This window comes from Colius striatus, chromosome 12 (genome assembly GCF_028858725.1).
Source record: "Colius striatus isolate bColStr4 chromosome 12, bColStr4.1.hap1, whole genome shotgun sequence".
NCBI lineage: Eukaryota > Metazoa > Chordata > Aves > Coliiformes > Coliidae > Colius > Colius striatus.
In genome coordinates, this window is record NC_084770.1 from 13,569,779 (window position 1) to 13,585,881 (window position 16,103).

Genomic DNA, 16,103 nt, shown 5'->3' on the forward strand with positions numbered 1-16,103 from the left:
TCCTCTGGCTGGAAGCATGCAGCAGACCCCTGCCTGCAGCTTTGGAACATGTGTGACTCCTTCTGCTATCACTGTCACAAGTATGCAGGGAATTTGTTTTGATATTACTAGCCCAAGGACAATAGCTGTTCCCAAGCCTGCTTCAGTAACCAGTCCAAAGCTGATCTGACCTGCCCATGAGCCCTGCTCACAACTTGCTGTGCTGCACACTGCTAAAATAAAAAAAGGAAAAGTTCACCCTCTTACAATAAGGGTCAGAGATTCATGCAGCCAGCAGGAAAATATGAGGAAATTATATAGGCCAAGCTCAGGAGGATTTTTGAGTTATTTGCGTTTGCCTGCCATGATACTTTGTTAGTTTGGATCACCTGTATTTTCTATTTTTTTTGCATTTATCTTCCTTGTATGTCCTAATAAGATGCAGAGAAGTTTTTCTTGGCCATACGCTATTTCCCTCTATAGTTAAAATTGTCCCTGTCCTGAAGGAAGACATGGAATACTTTGGGTTTTTTACAGTCCTAAATGACACAGATACTTTTGTTTTGTGTTTTTGATGGTCATAAGGCTTTTTTTTTTTTTTGGTCATAGCAGGCTGCTCTGATTGTGAGGCCTCTACTTCAGACATAGATGACTATGCAAAAGCCAGAGATGATGTAGATCATGAAGGATGTGCACAGTTCCAATCATACACAAACCTGTGAGTATGAGGGCTTTTTTGCAGGAGAAGAGAGAGCAGAAATTATCCTCTAGTCCTACTCCAGTCCCATGAAATGTAGAATCTCAGCAGATGAGAGGCTTGTGGAGACTCAATGTGTTCCAGCCAGCACATTCTGGGATCTGTGTTACATCGTTTCGTATTTGTGAGTAACTATTTTCACCCTTTTTTAAAGAAAATAAACCAAAGCACTGTTTTAAGAGAGAATAGTAGAATTGACTGTTTTAAGGTCCTGGTGCTTAGATGAATATTACACTAAACATACATTTTTCATTGTAAATTCAGCAGTGGTAAGCATCCCCACGTATTCTTAGGCCACAGTGACACTCTGTACTTAGGAATTATGAAGAGAGCTCTAATGTAAGAAAAATCAATAGTGTTATTTTAAAATGTTCATCCATGAAAGAATAATCCTTGGTTGAAAAGACCAGAAATAATCAATTTCAATAAGCAGTTAATATTAGGTAACAAGGCAGCACAAAGATAGATAAAGATTAAACTGATAGGAAGGAATATTTAAAGCATTAATTAGATACACTAGAGCTTAATGCCCCTCAGAAGAGTTTTTAAAAGAAGGCTTTATCTTAAAGTTTCACAATCCATTGCAGAATTACATCAGTCAAATAGCACATGACAAATGTGACACTGAAAACTATTTTCTTTTAAAACAATTAGAATTTGTTCAACTAAAGTCTCTACTGCTGGCTGGATTCTGCTAGAGCATGTAATGACATTTCCTTCCCTCTCTGAAGGTAATGTTGCACTCTCTGGAGGGAAGTTACTCATGTGCCTAAGTAAATAAGTGCCTAAATCCTTGGCAAAGTAAATGACATCTTCAAAGTAGGATTCCAAGCTGGAGCTGTCACAAGATAGTATGAGGCCTTCTTAATATGAAAGACCTGAATGCCAAAAAGGCAAATTACCCCATTTCCTTATTTTGATTCAGAAGCATTTGGAATCGGGTATCCATTTTCTTTTCAAGACACACAGAAATATACAAATATATATCTGTGATATGTCTGTTCCTTGTCATGGCAAACTAATTTATGCCTTATTTCAAAGGTTTATAGGAGAGAGTCAGGAGAATGGAAACATATCACAAGACTTAAGACCATAAAACCCCCACAAAATCCAAACAAGAAAAAAACCCCAAATCAAACTAGCTGATAGCAGGAATCTGGGAAACATCTATAGGTACACATCATAGAAAATGAAACTAGATTTTAAAAAGTGAAAGAGAGTTAAGGAAACACTCAGTGTTCAGATCTCCAAAGTTTTAAAATGTTTTCAGAAACACATATTATTTCAGTGGGACAGGTTGACACTAGGCCCTCATTAAGGCTTTGATTTACCTTTGACAGTATCAGACAGCCAATAACGGTCTACCCAAAGATAAGTCAAAGATGTATAAAACATTCTCAGACCAGGGTAAATCTAAAAGGGTATTCCTCTATGCTAGCACAGTAGTAAACGTACCATTAATTATTCTGGTTGTATTATCTAGTGCTCTTCAGTGGAGATACAATTTGAGAGGCAGAGGACATTTTGTCACAAGCAAAAAATCCAAAGTCAGCATTTTTTTCAAATTCCTATTAGTCTGTCACAGAAACAGTATAAAACTTTCCTAAGACACACCTTGAACTAGCAGAATATGTACATTAAGTGCTATATTTCACCATACCAAGACAGTAAGCAATCCTTCTCTCCCCTGAACCCACTAACCTCACCTGATAGAACAGTCATCTATCTTGAGGACACACAGAGAAAGAAAAACCTGAGCAAAAAGCACTACATATTCATTCTTTCTCAGAGAGAGGACAAAAAAGGTGATTTATATGTGGTAGGAGCCTGTTAACATAAGCAGTAGTATCTCTGTGGAAATGAAATAGGCAGTAAGAAAGCTTTCTTGCGGAAGTACAGAGAGCCTGAGCTCAAATTTGCTCTTCTGTGTTCCTGAGGGGGAGATTATGCTCAGATTATGTTCACTTGGATTAAAACTTGTCAAAATTTGAAATTTCTTTTTGGTACCAAGTCTCAAAATATTGTGTGTGTTTGAATTCCCAAACCAGATGGAAAGTGAAGGAGTTTGAAACTTTTTCCAAAAAAACTTTCCTCAAGTGTTACTTGGTTAAATGCTATGAAAGGGTTTCAGTATTTCTCAGATATGCATTCAGAGTAGTCTGAACAGTCTGGGTCTCAGTTACTTTGGAAATTTGCTCTTATTCTGTGGTACCACCAGATTAGATACCTTTTAGAAAGTTAGGCAATTTATTCTGTCACTGTGATCAAGGAGAGAGATGGCTGAAGCATAGCAGAGAACTTTTACCGATGGTGAGTGTGGAAAAAGTAACTGAAACAGTTCAGAGGTTGAAGCAGTGCTCCCAGATTTTACGGGTGATAACAGCACATCAACAAGGACCACATGTTTTGCCCTCCACTCAGTCTATGGTTTTCACTCCTGCTTGACTTGCTCCAGCTGCATGGAAAACACACAAGTGAAGATCAATGTCTGTACTGTTCTGAAACCTCTTGATCTTCATGTCAGTCTAGAAGAGCATCTGCTCCCGTCTACCCCAGAAATCAGCACCTGAGAAGTGATGGCACAGACCTAGGAAGGCACAACCTTGCAGATTGCCATGAACTAGTTGTGACACATCCTTGCATGAAGGGGTGATCAAGACTCCACTCCCCAGTCACATTGTTCCCAATGACAGTGTGTACCAGCACACTCCAGATTGCCACAGCCACCTGCAGCAGACCCTGGCGTGCCACCATCCCTCCTAGAGCTCACTGCTGCACTACTCAACCAGCCAGGTAGTGTCTGGCCAAACACATATCACAGGGAGTAACTCATCCTGACAGCCTATTCCATGTACGACTTATGTCATCACATCTCACACACAGTGTAAGAGCCAGGAAAAGAAATCAGTGTTTTCAGACTTCTTCGATGGGCCACATACTTCGGTAGAAACTGTCACAAAATTCTCAAATGCCAATGGACATAAAAGACAGACAGAAAGTGAATAGCTCTGCCTGCTTGGCCAAGGACATCTCAAGGGCTTTAAACTGGAAAAATAATCACACTAGAGATTTGGTTGTTGTGTTTACAGGAGTAGTAAAAAACCCCTGAAGAACCTGCAAAAGAAAAGAGCTCTGGTGTGAGCCGGATTCCACAGGAGTTACTTTGAGTTTCCCAGCCAGTTGGAGCCAGGGGAAGGCTGATTTTCCACTACCCTGCACTTTGTAGAATCATTTACACTCCTCAAGTGGATGTAAAAAAGCTATGGGCATTAAGGGCACCATTTAACACCCACTTTGCAGAGGTGTTAATGTCTAAACAAAGTAAAAGGTCACAGAGAGAAGGACCAAAGACATTCAGTTAAGAGCAATCACTGAGGAAGTGTTAGGCTCCTCTCTGAGGCACAGCCAGGTTGCTTCCCACTGCTTCCCTGTGCAGGAGCCTTTATGTGTGGGCTCACTGGGATCTTACCACAAAGCTGTTCAGAGGATATCACCTTTTGATGGGTGTCACATCTGCTGGAGAGCTATGTACTTACTACTTACCCTCTGAAGTGTTAAGTGGTGCGTGTGAGATGACCCACCACGTTCTGCCTGCTGCCACCCCAACCAGCCAGCCACAGGCTCTGTCCCCACTGGACTCCATCCCCACAGGGGACAATCACATTGCTGTGCTCCCTCTGAAATGAGAACATGAGAAGCAGGTTATGACAGGCATGGATGACATAGCATGAAGCCTGCCTGCCTAAAGCCTACCAGGTGCACTTGAGCAAGAGGAAGCACTGGAGCAGCTGAAGCAGCTCAGCCCATGTCAGCATTGGACTGGTCAAGCCGTGACCTGGCAAAGTGCTGATTTTGCCAGCTGGAGACCAGAGGTCTAGCTGCTGCCTCACCTCAGCAAACTCTGCCAGTTTCTGCCCACTCCTGCCATGCCAAGGCACTCTCTGAAGGAGCAGGATGGCCTCTCCGATGCTGAACCCTGAGGGGGGCTGCCCATGGTGGCAGGCAGCACAGCTGTGCTGGATACAACTCTCCTGGCGGGGTTGAGGAGGTTGCTGAGGGGCAGAAGGCCTCAGCTGCAAAACATCCGGAAAGGCCAAGAAGGAGCAGGGGCCAGTGTAGCCAAGCTGTTACCACACCTTGTTTGGGAAATGGATCCCACCTGGAAAACACATAATGGGCCCAGCTCACTGCAGGGACTGGGAGGCTTGGCCTTGCTGCCTCAGGGGCTTGCTTGTACCAGAGACTAAAGTTCAGTGTCCTTTGCACAGGGACTGGGAGCTGCTCCCCCCATTCTCCTCCAGACCATGGTGGCCTGGGGATGGGCAGGAGACAGCACTGAGGCTGCAGCCATCTCCTGCCCTCACACCAGAGGGGAAGTGGTTGGCAGCCCTTCAGCCTTTGCTCTCACACCAGAGCTTTGAGGGCCAGAAGCTCTCAGCTCTCAGCCATAGCTAAGGAGGCTGCTGAAGACCAAAGATTTATCTCTTTTTTTTTTTGTATTTTTTCCTTTCCTCCTTTAAATTTACATTGTATCTCCTGTTATAAAGGTGTAGTCAGATATTGCTGGATTTTGATCAAGTGAGGCTGCTGAGGTAGAGGTCCAGTCATGTTAGACGCAGATATGGTGCTGCTGGCCTCTAGAGATCAAAAGTAACCCAGCTCCCTCAGCCATCAGACTCCTGTCCTCTCTCCAAAACCTGACCAATGATACTGTTAGTTTCAGCCTGTCTCTGGAGTCTCTCTGCCCCTGTCTGTCTACTCCCAGCTGGAACAGGGACAACACTCACTTTTTCACACATGCTCAGGTGGGAGTGTGACAGGAGCTTTCTGCTCCTCACAGCAGCCCATTCCCTTTTCACAAGCTGCATTTTTCTGAGTGGTTTTTCCCTCCACACCCTCCTCCCGGTGCCCCAGCACCCATGTGCCCCAGCTCCTCATCATCTACTGTGATCTCCCAGCAGTTGTGTCACCCCATTCTCTCTATTTCACTGTCCCCAGCCCAGGGGCCAAGACAGGTTGTAGTAAGGAGGCAGATCCACACTGATACTTTGCCAGAGCTGCTGGTCTCCTCCACTGGCTTCCATTGGAGTTGGGGAGGTAGGCAGAGCTCCTCCCGAGCCATTGCTGTGGGCTGTTCATAGGGCAGGAGATACACAAGAGAGAAGCGAAAGCTGAGGGTGAAGGTTTATGGGAAAATTTGACATTAGTTTTAATACATGTAATTAAATTTTCCCCTGGCCAGCTGCAGACAGAGAACCTTTGCCTTAGGGCCACTCTTTGTATTTCTCCACCCAGAGTTGTTTTCGGAGTGAGGATGTTTGGGCCCAGGAGAAACATGGTCATCAGCCCCTGGCTTTGCTGCCCATCAGCTGCAGCCATGGTCCAGCCTGCAGCTTCTCAGTACCTCTCTGTTTTGTCAACACTTTTTAGACACTTCTGAATTCCCTCCATGAAACTTGCTGTGTAAACACCAAGAACAGCATTGATAAATGCTATCTTCTAAAATAAAATAGGTAGTGATTCCTGCTCTCTTGTTGAGTTTTCATGAGGGTTAGAGAATGTAGAGCCAGCTAACAACAGGGAAGAGAGAGCACAGGAACAAAAGACGACAGGGAAATTTTCATTGTACCTACAAATATATTTCTCAAAGCTCATCATGAAAGAAAGGATTGAGATAGAAAGGGAGAAGGGGACAAAGGAAGATGAAAATACGCCACAGGTGGGGAGAACACTAAAACCACCACACACCCCAGTACCGAAAATCTCAATTAAAAGGTGACAGGTGTGTAATTTTGTTTTAAAGGCAAAACTACACCATAAAAGAGATGTTGGCAAGTTTAGAAAATAAAAGCCAAATGTGTTCAGTCTTGTCTTTGAGCAGTGTTTCTTTTCAGTTGTCTTTTGGTTTTGTAAATTTCATTTAGTTTCCTGCAGTTCCATTGCCAGCTCTGTCAGCGCTGGCTGTAGATCTGAGAGATGTTGGCCCATCTTTCGTCTAACGGCTGCTCAACTTCTCTGCTTTGCTCAAGGCAGGTTACTTGTTCCCAAGCAAGACAGGCCCCTGTGTGTTGTAATTGCTTCGCAGCCACTCTGGCACCAGCTAAGGTCACTCTGATTGACTGCAGCCCAGAAACCGCAGTAACTCCAGCCAGTGTTATTGTGAAGGCTTTTAAAATGCAAAGGAGCAGGGGCCCAAGATAGAGCACTGCAGGCACCTTTCCACTTTAAATAAACTTAGAGCAAATACAAGTGTAAAAGCCATTGCTTTTTATGGTCTTGTCTTCTTTTAATTTAAACCTCTTCTGTTTAAGAAACAATGGCACATAGAAAGTGTTTTTGTAGCGGCAAAGAAAGCAAATACACATATTTCAAATAAGGAAAAATCTGAATTTGCCACAGATTTGTGCTCCTTGCTGCATTAGGCAATCCTCCCTTTCATTCTTTCTCTGGTCCAGGTATTGCAGTCTCCAGCAGTGGTCAGGAACGGCCTGGAAAGTGAGGTAGATGTTGGTAGTCATCCTGGAAATTCTTTAGAGATGAGTTAGGACACTGGGCTTCATGAGCTGTCCACTGTTACCACCGTACAGGTGACAATCTGATTCTTAAGCTGCCAGAATCTCTTTTCCTCTTTTAGGTCTGGAGAAACCCCTGTACAACCTGTTCATTTCTAATCATCCCTATAGGGATTTTGTTTCTTACAAAACATGGAGCCTGGGACAAAGGCTGGATTTTGCTTTGTAGGACACGTCACTCTGAACATCTGTGCCAGGGGCTGGAGAGAGGAAGAGGAGCAGAGAGATAGCAAAGCACTTCAGCCATTGTAAGGGCCCTGGCAACAGGCTTGCTGCTGAGAGGCTGTGCCTGGGGGAACTCATGTGGCTCCTAGGGCAGGGAAGCATTTCGAAAGCACTTATTTTTTTAATCATCTGCAACCTGATTCAGAGCCAGCTCCCACAGAAGACAGACAGAAGATCCCACATTGTTTCACTTCTGCATATGGAGCTATATAAATATGGACTGTATTTTTTTTTTACATTAAAGATAGCCTTTTGCATGAAGGAAGAGAAATTTGGTCTCAGTGCTATGGCAAGAACACTACAGTTTCTTACTGGGTTCTTGATTAACTACTTGCTTTACTTGCTCTTGAAAACCTTTTAAAATTACAATATGTCTTCTTAAAAAAATTAGAGAGAAGGTTCTCTCTGTCATAGAGCCCAGGCTACAAAACTCAACAGAGAACACAAAGTACTGAAAAATTGAGCACTGGAACACCAGTATCATTTGCAAGGTTGTACAGGTCCTTTTCTTCCCCCGCAACCCTGGTCCTTTCCCCTCCTCCCACTATGGAATTCCTCTGTAAGGACTGTGTTTTACATCCTGACAGGAGCAAAGGTTCTGTCTGGAAACACGTGACATTATACTGGCTTTGAAGCAGATATTTTTAGGGCCTTATGAGAAGTATGATGGTTCCTTCTCCCATTCGTGGATATGCTGGAAATAGAGACCTTTGAAGCGGGGTGGGATCTTTGAAGCAAGCATCTTCCATCCCAAACTGTAAGAGACACAGAAATACTGTGTCTGCTCTTCAGAGAAATCTTATGCTAAGGATTTAGTTGAGGATGGCACTCATGACATTAGATGCAATCAGGCATGACTTGCAAATATTAACCTATTAAAGCAATTCATTTCCTCCAACAAATGACACGACTAAAACTGTGTCTAGGGAATGTTATAAATACACATCCATGACTTGACTTTTCCTCCCAGGAATCTCTGGCTAATCCCTCGTGAATAACCCGTCTCTCAACTTAAACCATTCAAAGAAATTGAACAATCCAATATTTTAAACTATTGCTTTTTATTATAATTACACTGGAGCACAAATAAATAAGCACTAAATTATTGTAAAATATTGTCAATGCACTAAAGAAAGCAGAATTGATCTTCAAACAACATCTTATTACTTCAGAAGTATCAAAGTACATTTAATTACATCTTACCTAAAAAAATCAAGTACAAAAATGAAAAGAAAATTAATATGTATTTATACTGTGTATATAGAAACGGCTAATAATATATGATTACAGTTAGCCTCTAGCTACTCCTTACTCCTACACAATCTCAGGCACATACCTGACAATTTCTAATGAAATATGAAAAAAAAGCAACATGACATTCAATTTCAAGATATTGGTAAATGTATTACATTGGAATGAACACAGAATGATTTCATTTTATTTAAAAACCCTGTCATTTAAAAACATAGTGCCATTGTCCACTTAAAAATAAACAACCCAAACCAAAAAAACCCCATAACATTTTATACCATTTGCTTTAATTTGTCAAAAGGAGCAATAAAGTAGACATACATTGGCTAATATACGTAAACACATTTTTAGTGCAAGAATAACAAGACCTGTGACTTTACTGTGCTTTCTTGAAATCACAGTGCACTTTACACAAATTGCTACACTATAATGTTTAACTTCAGGAGTTTAAAGCAAAGTAAGTGCATACCAAACAATTTCATATATACAGTCTTCGCAAGTGTGTGTATATATGTGATCTGTATGTATATACAGATTGCATATTCGTACAGACTATAGCTTTAATGACCGTGTGTAACTAAGCACTGTCATTCACCCTGTGACACACAAGCTGCTGAGACAATAGGCGATGGAGAAAAGGTGTAACTGTGTTTGGATGGCACCTTTTACTGGAGTGATGGGGTGAGCCCACAGGCATGGGACAGGACAGTGGCATTAGTCTTGCTCTGACTCTGTCCTTGCCCTTTGGAAACTACTCCACCTGAGCCTCACGTCCCTCCTCTGTAAAATGATTCTCACAAGCGTGAGGTTTAGTTCACATTTCTAAAGTGCTTTGAAGGTAAGTGCTAAGTTATATTTTACTTTTTTCAGGTACTGTCTCACTTTAAAACAAACAGCCATTGTTTCCATGGGATACAATGGAGGTCTGGAAGTACATGGGCAGTTATTTAGGAAGGACAACATAAACAATGCTGAGCAATAAAAGCAAAACAAAATGCAGTTTTACGGTAGGCTAAGTGTACAAACAAGTCTGCTTAGGGTAAGAATGCTGCAATTCCCTGATTATTATTCCTATTATGTAGCGATATGAAAAAGACACAATATGAACAAACGCTACACTACAGGTAACCATTGCCATTAACGTTTGCTTTCCCCCAAAGGGCCTGGCACCGCAGTGCCCGTGCGTACCCACAGGTCTGGGCTGCAGGACCAATGATTCCGTAGAAGGGTCTTGTTTTGAAAGCAATTGCTCCAGGAAGAGCCCAGTGCAGAGGAGGAGTCTCAAGACTGACTGAATGCCAGTTTTTGTTTTGTCAACAGAGACTTAGTGCAGTTAGGGGAAAGGGTGGAGCTAAGTATTTCACACATGGTCATGAAAAATTCTTCTCTTGCCATGGAACAAGGAAGACAAAGCACGAAAACTTTCTGAATAATGAACCTGTTATCTCAACAGATTTCTCATGACCAACCAGTTGTCTTCTTTCCAGCAGTTTCTGGAACTTTGTGAGATCTCTGGAGTTTTTCTTCTGCCATTTTCCTTCTTTAACAAAAAAAAAAAGAGAATAAGCAGAATGTACAGTTGGTGTCTTTTGGAAGTAACACTTATGCAAAGATTCCTCCACAGTCTCTGGCTCTGTTCATGTCTTCTGTCATTTCGGTTGCGAGGGGCTCTTTAAATCTGCGTTTCAGTTGTGTACCCATTCCAGTCACTGTATATTCATAACATGTACCAATATTTAATGTATGTGGGTATATACATATGCACACATCTATGAGTATAGAGAGATACATGCATATATACACAGATATGTGTGTACACATATGCATATATACATATACAATAATGCTAATATACACACACACATATAAACACACACTTTTATCTTTTACAGAAATCTCAGTTTGGACATCAAAATATACATTAGTTAGTTATAAAATATTTTAAAACTTTATTTCAGAGGCTGAAAAGAAACTACTACTGATAAAGCATTACTCAAACTCAAACTTTAGCAATATAGATTACAAAAACCTTCTAAAATTTGTTATTTTTGGTTTTTTTCATCAGCAATTACAGCTGTGGCAATGCTGTCAATATCATCTCAAAGAAAAGCCAATATAACAAGAAGTTTCAAACATATCTTTTCGGTGAACACCACAATAAAATGATTGTTTTAAAGAGGGGCTTTTGTGCTACCAAACTTCAGACACATAGACAGACATTTAAAAATGTACAAAATATATGACATAGAATTTTTTAACCCTACTCCACAGCAGTACAGGTTTCCCTCTTTCTCAACAGATCCTTTTGGAAGATTTTTCATCGCATGAATTTCACCCTCATAATCAGCACAAGCCATCTCTTTCTCCCGTTAAAACCAGGAGGTCATAATTCTTTGGTCATGACATAATATTCTGTTAAATGGATGTAATATAATACAGGATTGCAAGCCAATTACAGAAGCAGCCAGGAAGAAGAAACGGCATACCCAGGAGAACGTGTCACTTGGGCCTCTGCTTCCAAACCGCATGAAATCAAAAGGGATTTCCCTACCGGTTTTCAAGGGGCCTGAATTCCAGCCTTTAATGATAACACAAGGAAATTTGACACAGAGCAAAGCAAGGATGTGCTGCTGGATTTCAAAAATAAGAAACATGTAAACAGATTTTGTCACCTTTATTTTGTGGACCAAAGACAAATGTGGACAGGAACGGTGGCTGCAAGGCCACTGTCTTAACCTGCTCAGCAACTGGGTCTCTCCATCACGGGCTGTACAACACTTAGTCACAGTGAACCATGGTCTCTGCTAGTCAGCTGAATATAATGAAGGAAGAGTTTCTGTTGCAGACTTTTCTGCAGAAAATTTAGTTTCTTGGCCAAATGATTTTAGGAACTGATTTGTATAAAACTAAGGGCAATTTATCTGATTAACTTTCTGGGAAAATGGAATGCAGAACAATTAGTATTTTAAATGCAGCTTGGGCATCCACATCAAGCACTTTCATTTGCATTGCTTGCAGTTTTTGCTGTTTCCCACCAAAACTCTCTTCTATGTGCAGCCCTTTTTCCCCCTCAAAGCTAAAGACATCCAACAAGGATGACTCTAGGTAACTTCTACAGCCCTAGCACCGAGTTGTTTTGTACATCATGTTATTCAACAAAATGTACAACCACACGCTTTTGTACAGAGGCCAGACCTAGGCAGGTAAGAGAGAAAATAGTGGTGGCAGGGGGGCAAGGGGGGGAACATTAGAATACCACATAGAAAATAGGTAATAAAACAGTATAACAGTAACATTATATAGTAAAATTCTTCATAAATTTTCAATTTGTTTTATATATATATATATATATATTTAAACAGTGTATTAGTTTGGGTCTTTTCAATATATTGGTGAAATATTTACATTTTGATATCTTCTGGATCAAAAAAAAAAAAATCCTGGACAGATATGTATGCCTTAATCCAGTCAGAAACTTCAATCTCCCTCTTGATTGACAGTATCAGTGTGGGTTTTTCCTAGGAAGTTCACCACCTGCAGGTAAGTCTTAGCCTCATTAAGAAAGCAGGCTACCTGTGCACGGTGCAACACAGTGGAGAGGACATCCTCCACATGCCCGTCAAATTGCAGTGTCCCAGAAAACTGTTTGTTGTTTAGAATAAGGAGGAGGGCTATATTTCTTGGTCCCTGTGTTCTTTTTCCAACTTGGCAAAATGGGCATGCTGTCCTGTTTGCAGAGTCCTTTTTCTGATTTCTGTCGAGCTTTTATTTCTTTGCAGAGGCAACGTTTTTTCTCAATCATATCCAGCATTGTATGGTCCCCTTGCAACCACTGCATACACGTCACCTATTGGGGAGAGGGGAGGGACATGAAGAAAGAAAAGAAGGAAAAAGAAAAGAAAAAAAAAGGCATACAAATAACTATTTGGTCATAGATGGAAAATGTTTCTTTGCAAGGTTAACATTACTCTTATTTGAAATACTCTTAATTCATTCAATGAATAAAGAAGCTCTATGCCAACAATAGAAACAAAGCCAGTCTTTACCTCTGACTAGCATTTTATGAAAAAAAAAGGTAATAAAATGTCCCCTTTTTAACTTCTCCAGAGAACTGAAAGCTAATAAAGATTAATGTTTTCAGCAAACTAACACTGGTTGGAATTTAAATGATGGAATAGATCTTAAACAGGCACATGAATTTTAACGATGTCCTTAAGTTGTGGAACTAAAAAATTCTATACATTGAAATCCATGCTTTACATTGTTCTGCTAAACCAGTCTGTCACAATAAAAGCATGATGTTAACACTTCTGAGTATCAAGCTAAATATAACTCTGTGTTTAATTTTTACAAAATGATTTAATGAACTCCATGCGAATTACACTGATTAACATATCCTACTCTGTGATGATACTTCATTAACTGGAAGGCACCATGAGTTTAGAAACTCTGTATTTTTATGCATGTAGAATACTTGAAAACATGATCCTGATGCAAGAAAAAAGTTAGCATATGTTTAGCTCTAAGCACATGTCAGAGCCCCTCTGAAGCCTGAGAATGTGGCTTCACTCGAGTTCAGTGGGGTGCTCACTTGATTGAAAATGTCTGTGTCTTCAAAGGCTTTTGCTTGGAACTGAACTTGCTAATACTAAACTATCCTGAAAGGGCTCATTGTATTTGGATGACATGCTGGATACCTGCAAATCAGAAAACTTCCTTCTGACACTTACTTCGCAAATTTGAAGTGATGTCCTGAGCCTCCCAACATTCATTTTCTGCATTAGTCATAAATTAAGGGTTTGTGTGTAAGTAACCGCACGCCACGTGTTCACAGTGGCTGTCCAAGTACATCTCGGAGCTTGTCATGAAAATGCACATGTACAGTAATACTTTGGCAGCATTTGATGACTCGTGAAGGAAATGTATGTTTATTATTAAGAGTATTTGAGTACATTTAATAATGCATATGCCTTTCCTTCACAAACCTCAGAGCGCCAAGCATGGGCATACACCAGGTCCCTAATTACTGCTCTTAGAAACCAGTATAGAAACTTGCCTTGATCTCAGCAGTTTTTGTGGTCTGCTTGAAGCACGTTTAGCATTTATTGAGAAACAGATAGAGTAAATGTTGAGATTCATAGCAGGAAACAAAGCAAAACGAATGTGAGCAAGCCTATCAGAAGAAGTAAGAGTAAATGACGTACTCAACCAGCAAAATAAAGAGTAACGCAGGAACATCTGTATTTTTTCAAACATCTTTGTTAGAAAAAGTGTTGTGTGACAAGGAATAAAAAAAATTCAGCTAGAATTACCTTTCTTAACAGTGAAACAAAGTCGTGCTTACCTTATACACTAGACACTACTTTGAGTAGAACAAGTTTAAACCAGAATCTGAACTTTGTTCTTAAATATTCTTATGAATTTATAATTACAAAGGTAACATATCTGCAATGTGTCCTCCTGAACAGCTGAGGTAAAAGTCTTCTGGAAGTCTGCTGAGCTTGCTCTTCGTAATCAATACTTATTTTTCATTTTAGGAGTGATCTGATGTTTACTGAGGTGCAGGAAGGTACAGGACACGTCATCCACCACAGCCACCAGACTTTCTCTCTTTGGGTGCTCAGACCTGGTCCAAAACTCAGCAATTGAACTGATAAGACACTCTTCTCCCTGGCTTAACTTCACAGATCTTTGGACGAGGCTCTACCTGAGGCAAATTTCCTGTGACTATTACTCATCAGTGGTGGGTGAGTACTTACTCAGCAGTGTCTTCATTTTGTCTGGGTCCTCCTACATGGGGCAGGACAGGGACAGACTCTGAACACAATTCATTACACAAAATATTCACAAGACACAGCTGCACACCAGCTTCTGGGCTTGGTTTGACGACAACAATGTTTAAATGTGGGTTTCCTTACCCATTGTGTAAGTAAACAGAGCAGGTGCCAATGCCAAATCCTTACAGTACACTGTGAGCTCCAGTCACCATGCACCACAAGCACCATCCGCAACACGTATAGCAGTCACTGTGAGGGTGTTACATCCCCTTCATCCCCTGTCTCACTACTGTACTACACGCAGTGCCATTGCCAACAGTGTCTTCTGGAAGTTAATCTCCTTCATGGGATTCAAGGGGACATGCTAAGTTTGAAAATGCCAGTTGCAGCTTCCCAGAGAAAGAAATAGTGCTGCAGAATGCATCAGTTACACAGATATTCTGCCAGCCCCTGCAAAATGGCCCCTAAAATAAACCCATGTGTAGGCAGCTCCAAAATCCATTTTTTGTGCTGTCCACCACATTGTATTGCAGTTAGTGAATAATTTATTATGAAAAATTTGAGGCTTTTCCCTCTTTCCCAGACATAGATTTTCAAGACTACATGTGATTTCTTTGTTATTTTTGTTTGATGGCTAAGGCCTTCGCACCAGCATCTTCTCAGAGGTACCATCCACAGAGCACATTCCTCTCTGCATTCAGGTAATGGTATGTGCAGCATGAATGTGCAGAATTGCTATGTGCAAAATCACCTGCTAAAACAGATCAAGTGAACACATATGATGTTGAATGGCTTGGGGAAAAGAACTTAGAAGTGAGAACAAATGTTAAAGGGATTTATTTGATAGTTTTGCCCAGTTCTAGTGTCAATGGGCAACAAAAAGTTGTACCGAACAAGGGTGCATGTCTCTTGATGCTGACTTAAGAGGAAACCATTGGTTTGTAGATCAATGAACTACAGATATGACAATAGCTATGTTGCTAATATGAAATCCCAGAGAGTGTTAAGTAACTTCTCAGTCTGTCCTAGAAAAATTACAGTTGCCAAGACTCAACCCAGCTGTTTAATCCCAGCAGCGACCCTCTATGACTCCAGTAGGGTTACTGAGGTGTTTAAAGCTGAAGTGTTTAACACTGTGGACTTAGGCCTAATCCTTCCTGTAACAACTGATGGCACTCACACTTACTTCCAGTACTAAGTTTTTTCATATCCTCCCCTCTTTCTGGCTTCAGCCTGCTACTCTAGTTATGCACCAGATTGTTAATAGCCCTACTAAATCATAACAAGTGATTTGTTCAGTGTGAGAGGCACAAAAAGTAATTACGTTACAACTTAATTTATGGGAAAAAAAAGTAGAGCATTAAAGACATTATACAGCTATACAGCTCTCCTGTTCCTCACCAGTCCCATAGCGTGTGAGGAACTGTACACGTACTGCTGCATGACAAAGTTTGGCTGCAGATGTGGATGTAGGCAGACAGGCACAAAATGCATCAACACTGGAGGTAACAGCCAACGAGACAGAGCACAGGAAAAGCAAAG

At 41.0% G+C, this 16,103-nt stretch overlaps 1 protein-coding gene across 1 annotated transcript in view; it reads right to left on the reverse strand.

The window, feature by feature from the left end:
- Positions 1-12,403: 12,403 nt before the first annotated feature.
- NYAP2 (neuronal tyrosine-phosphorylated phosphoinositide-3-kinase adaptor 2) overlaps positions 12,404-16,103 on the reverse strand; it is a 129,149-nt gene continuing 125,449 nt past the window's right edge. Inside the window, exon 6 of the mRNA XM_062006036.1 lies at positions 12,404-12,631. Within this exon, the coding sequence (XP_061862020.1) occupies positions 12,404-12,631 (228 nt within the window). The remainder of the gene's footprint in view (positions 12,632-16,103) is intronic.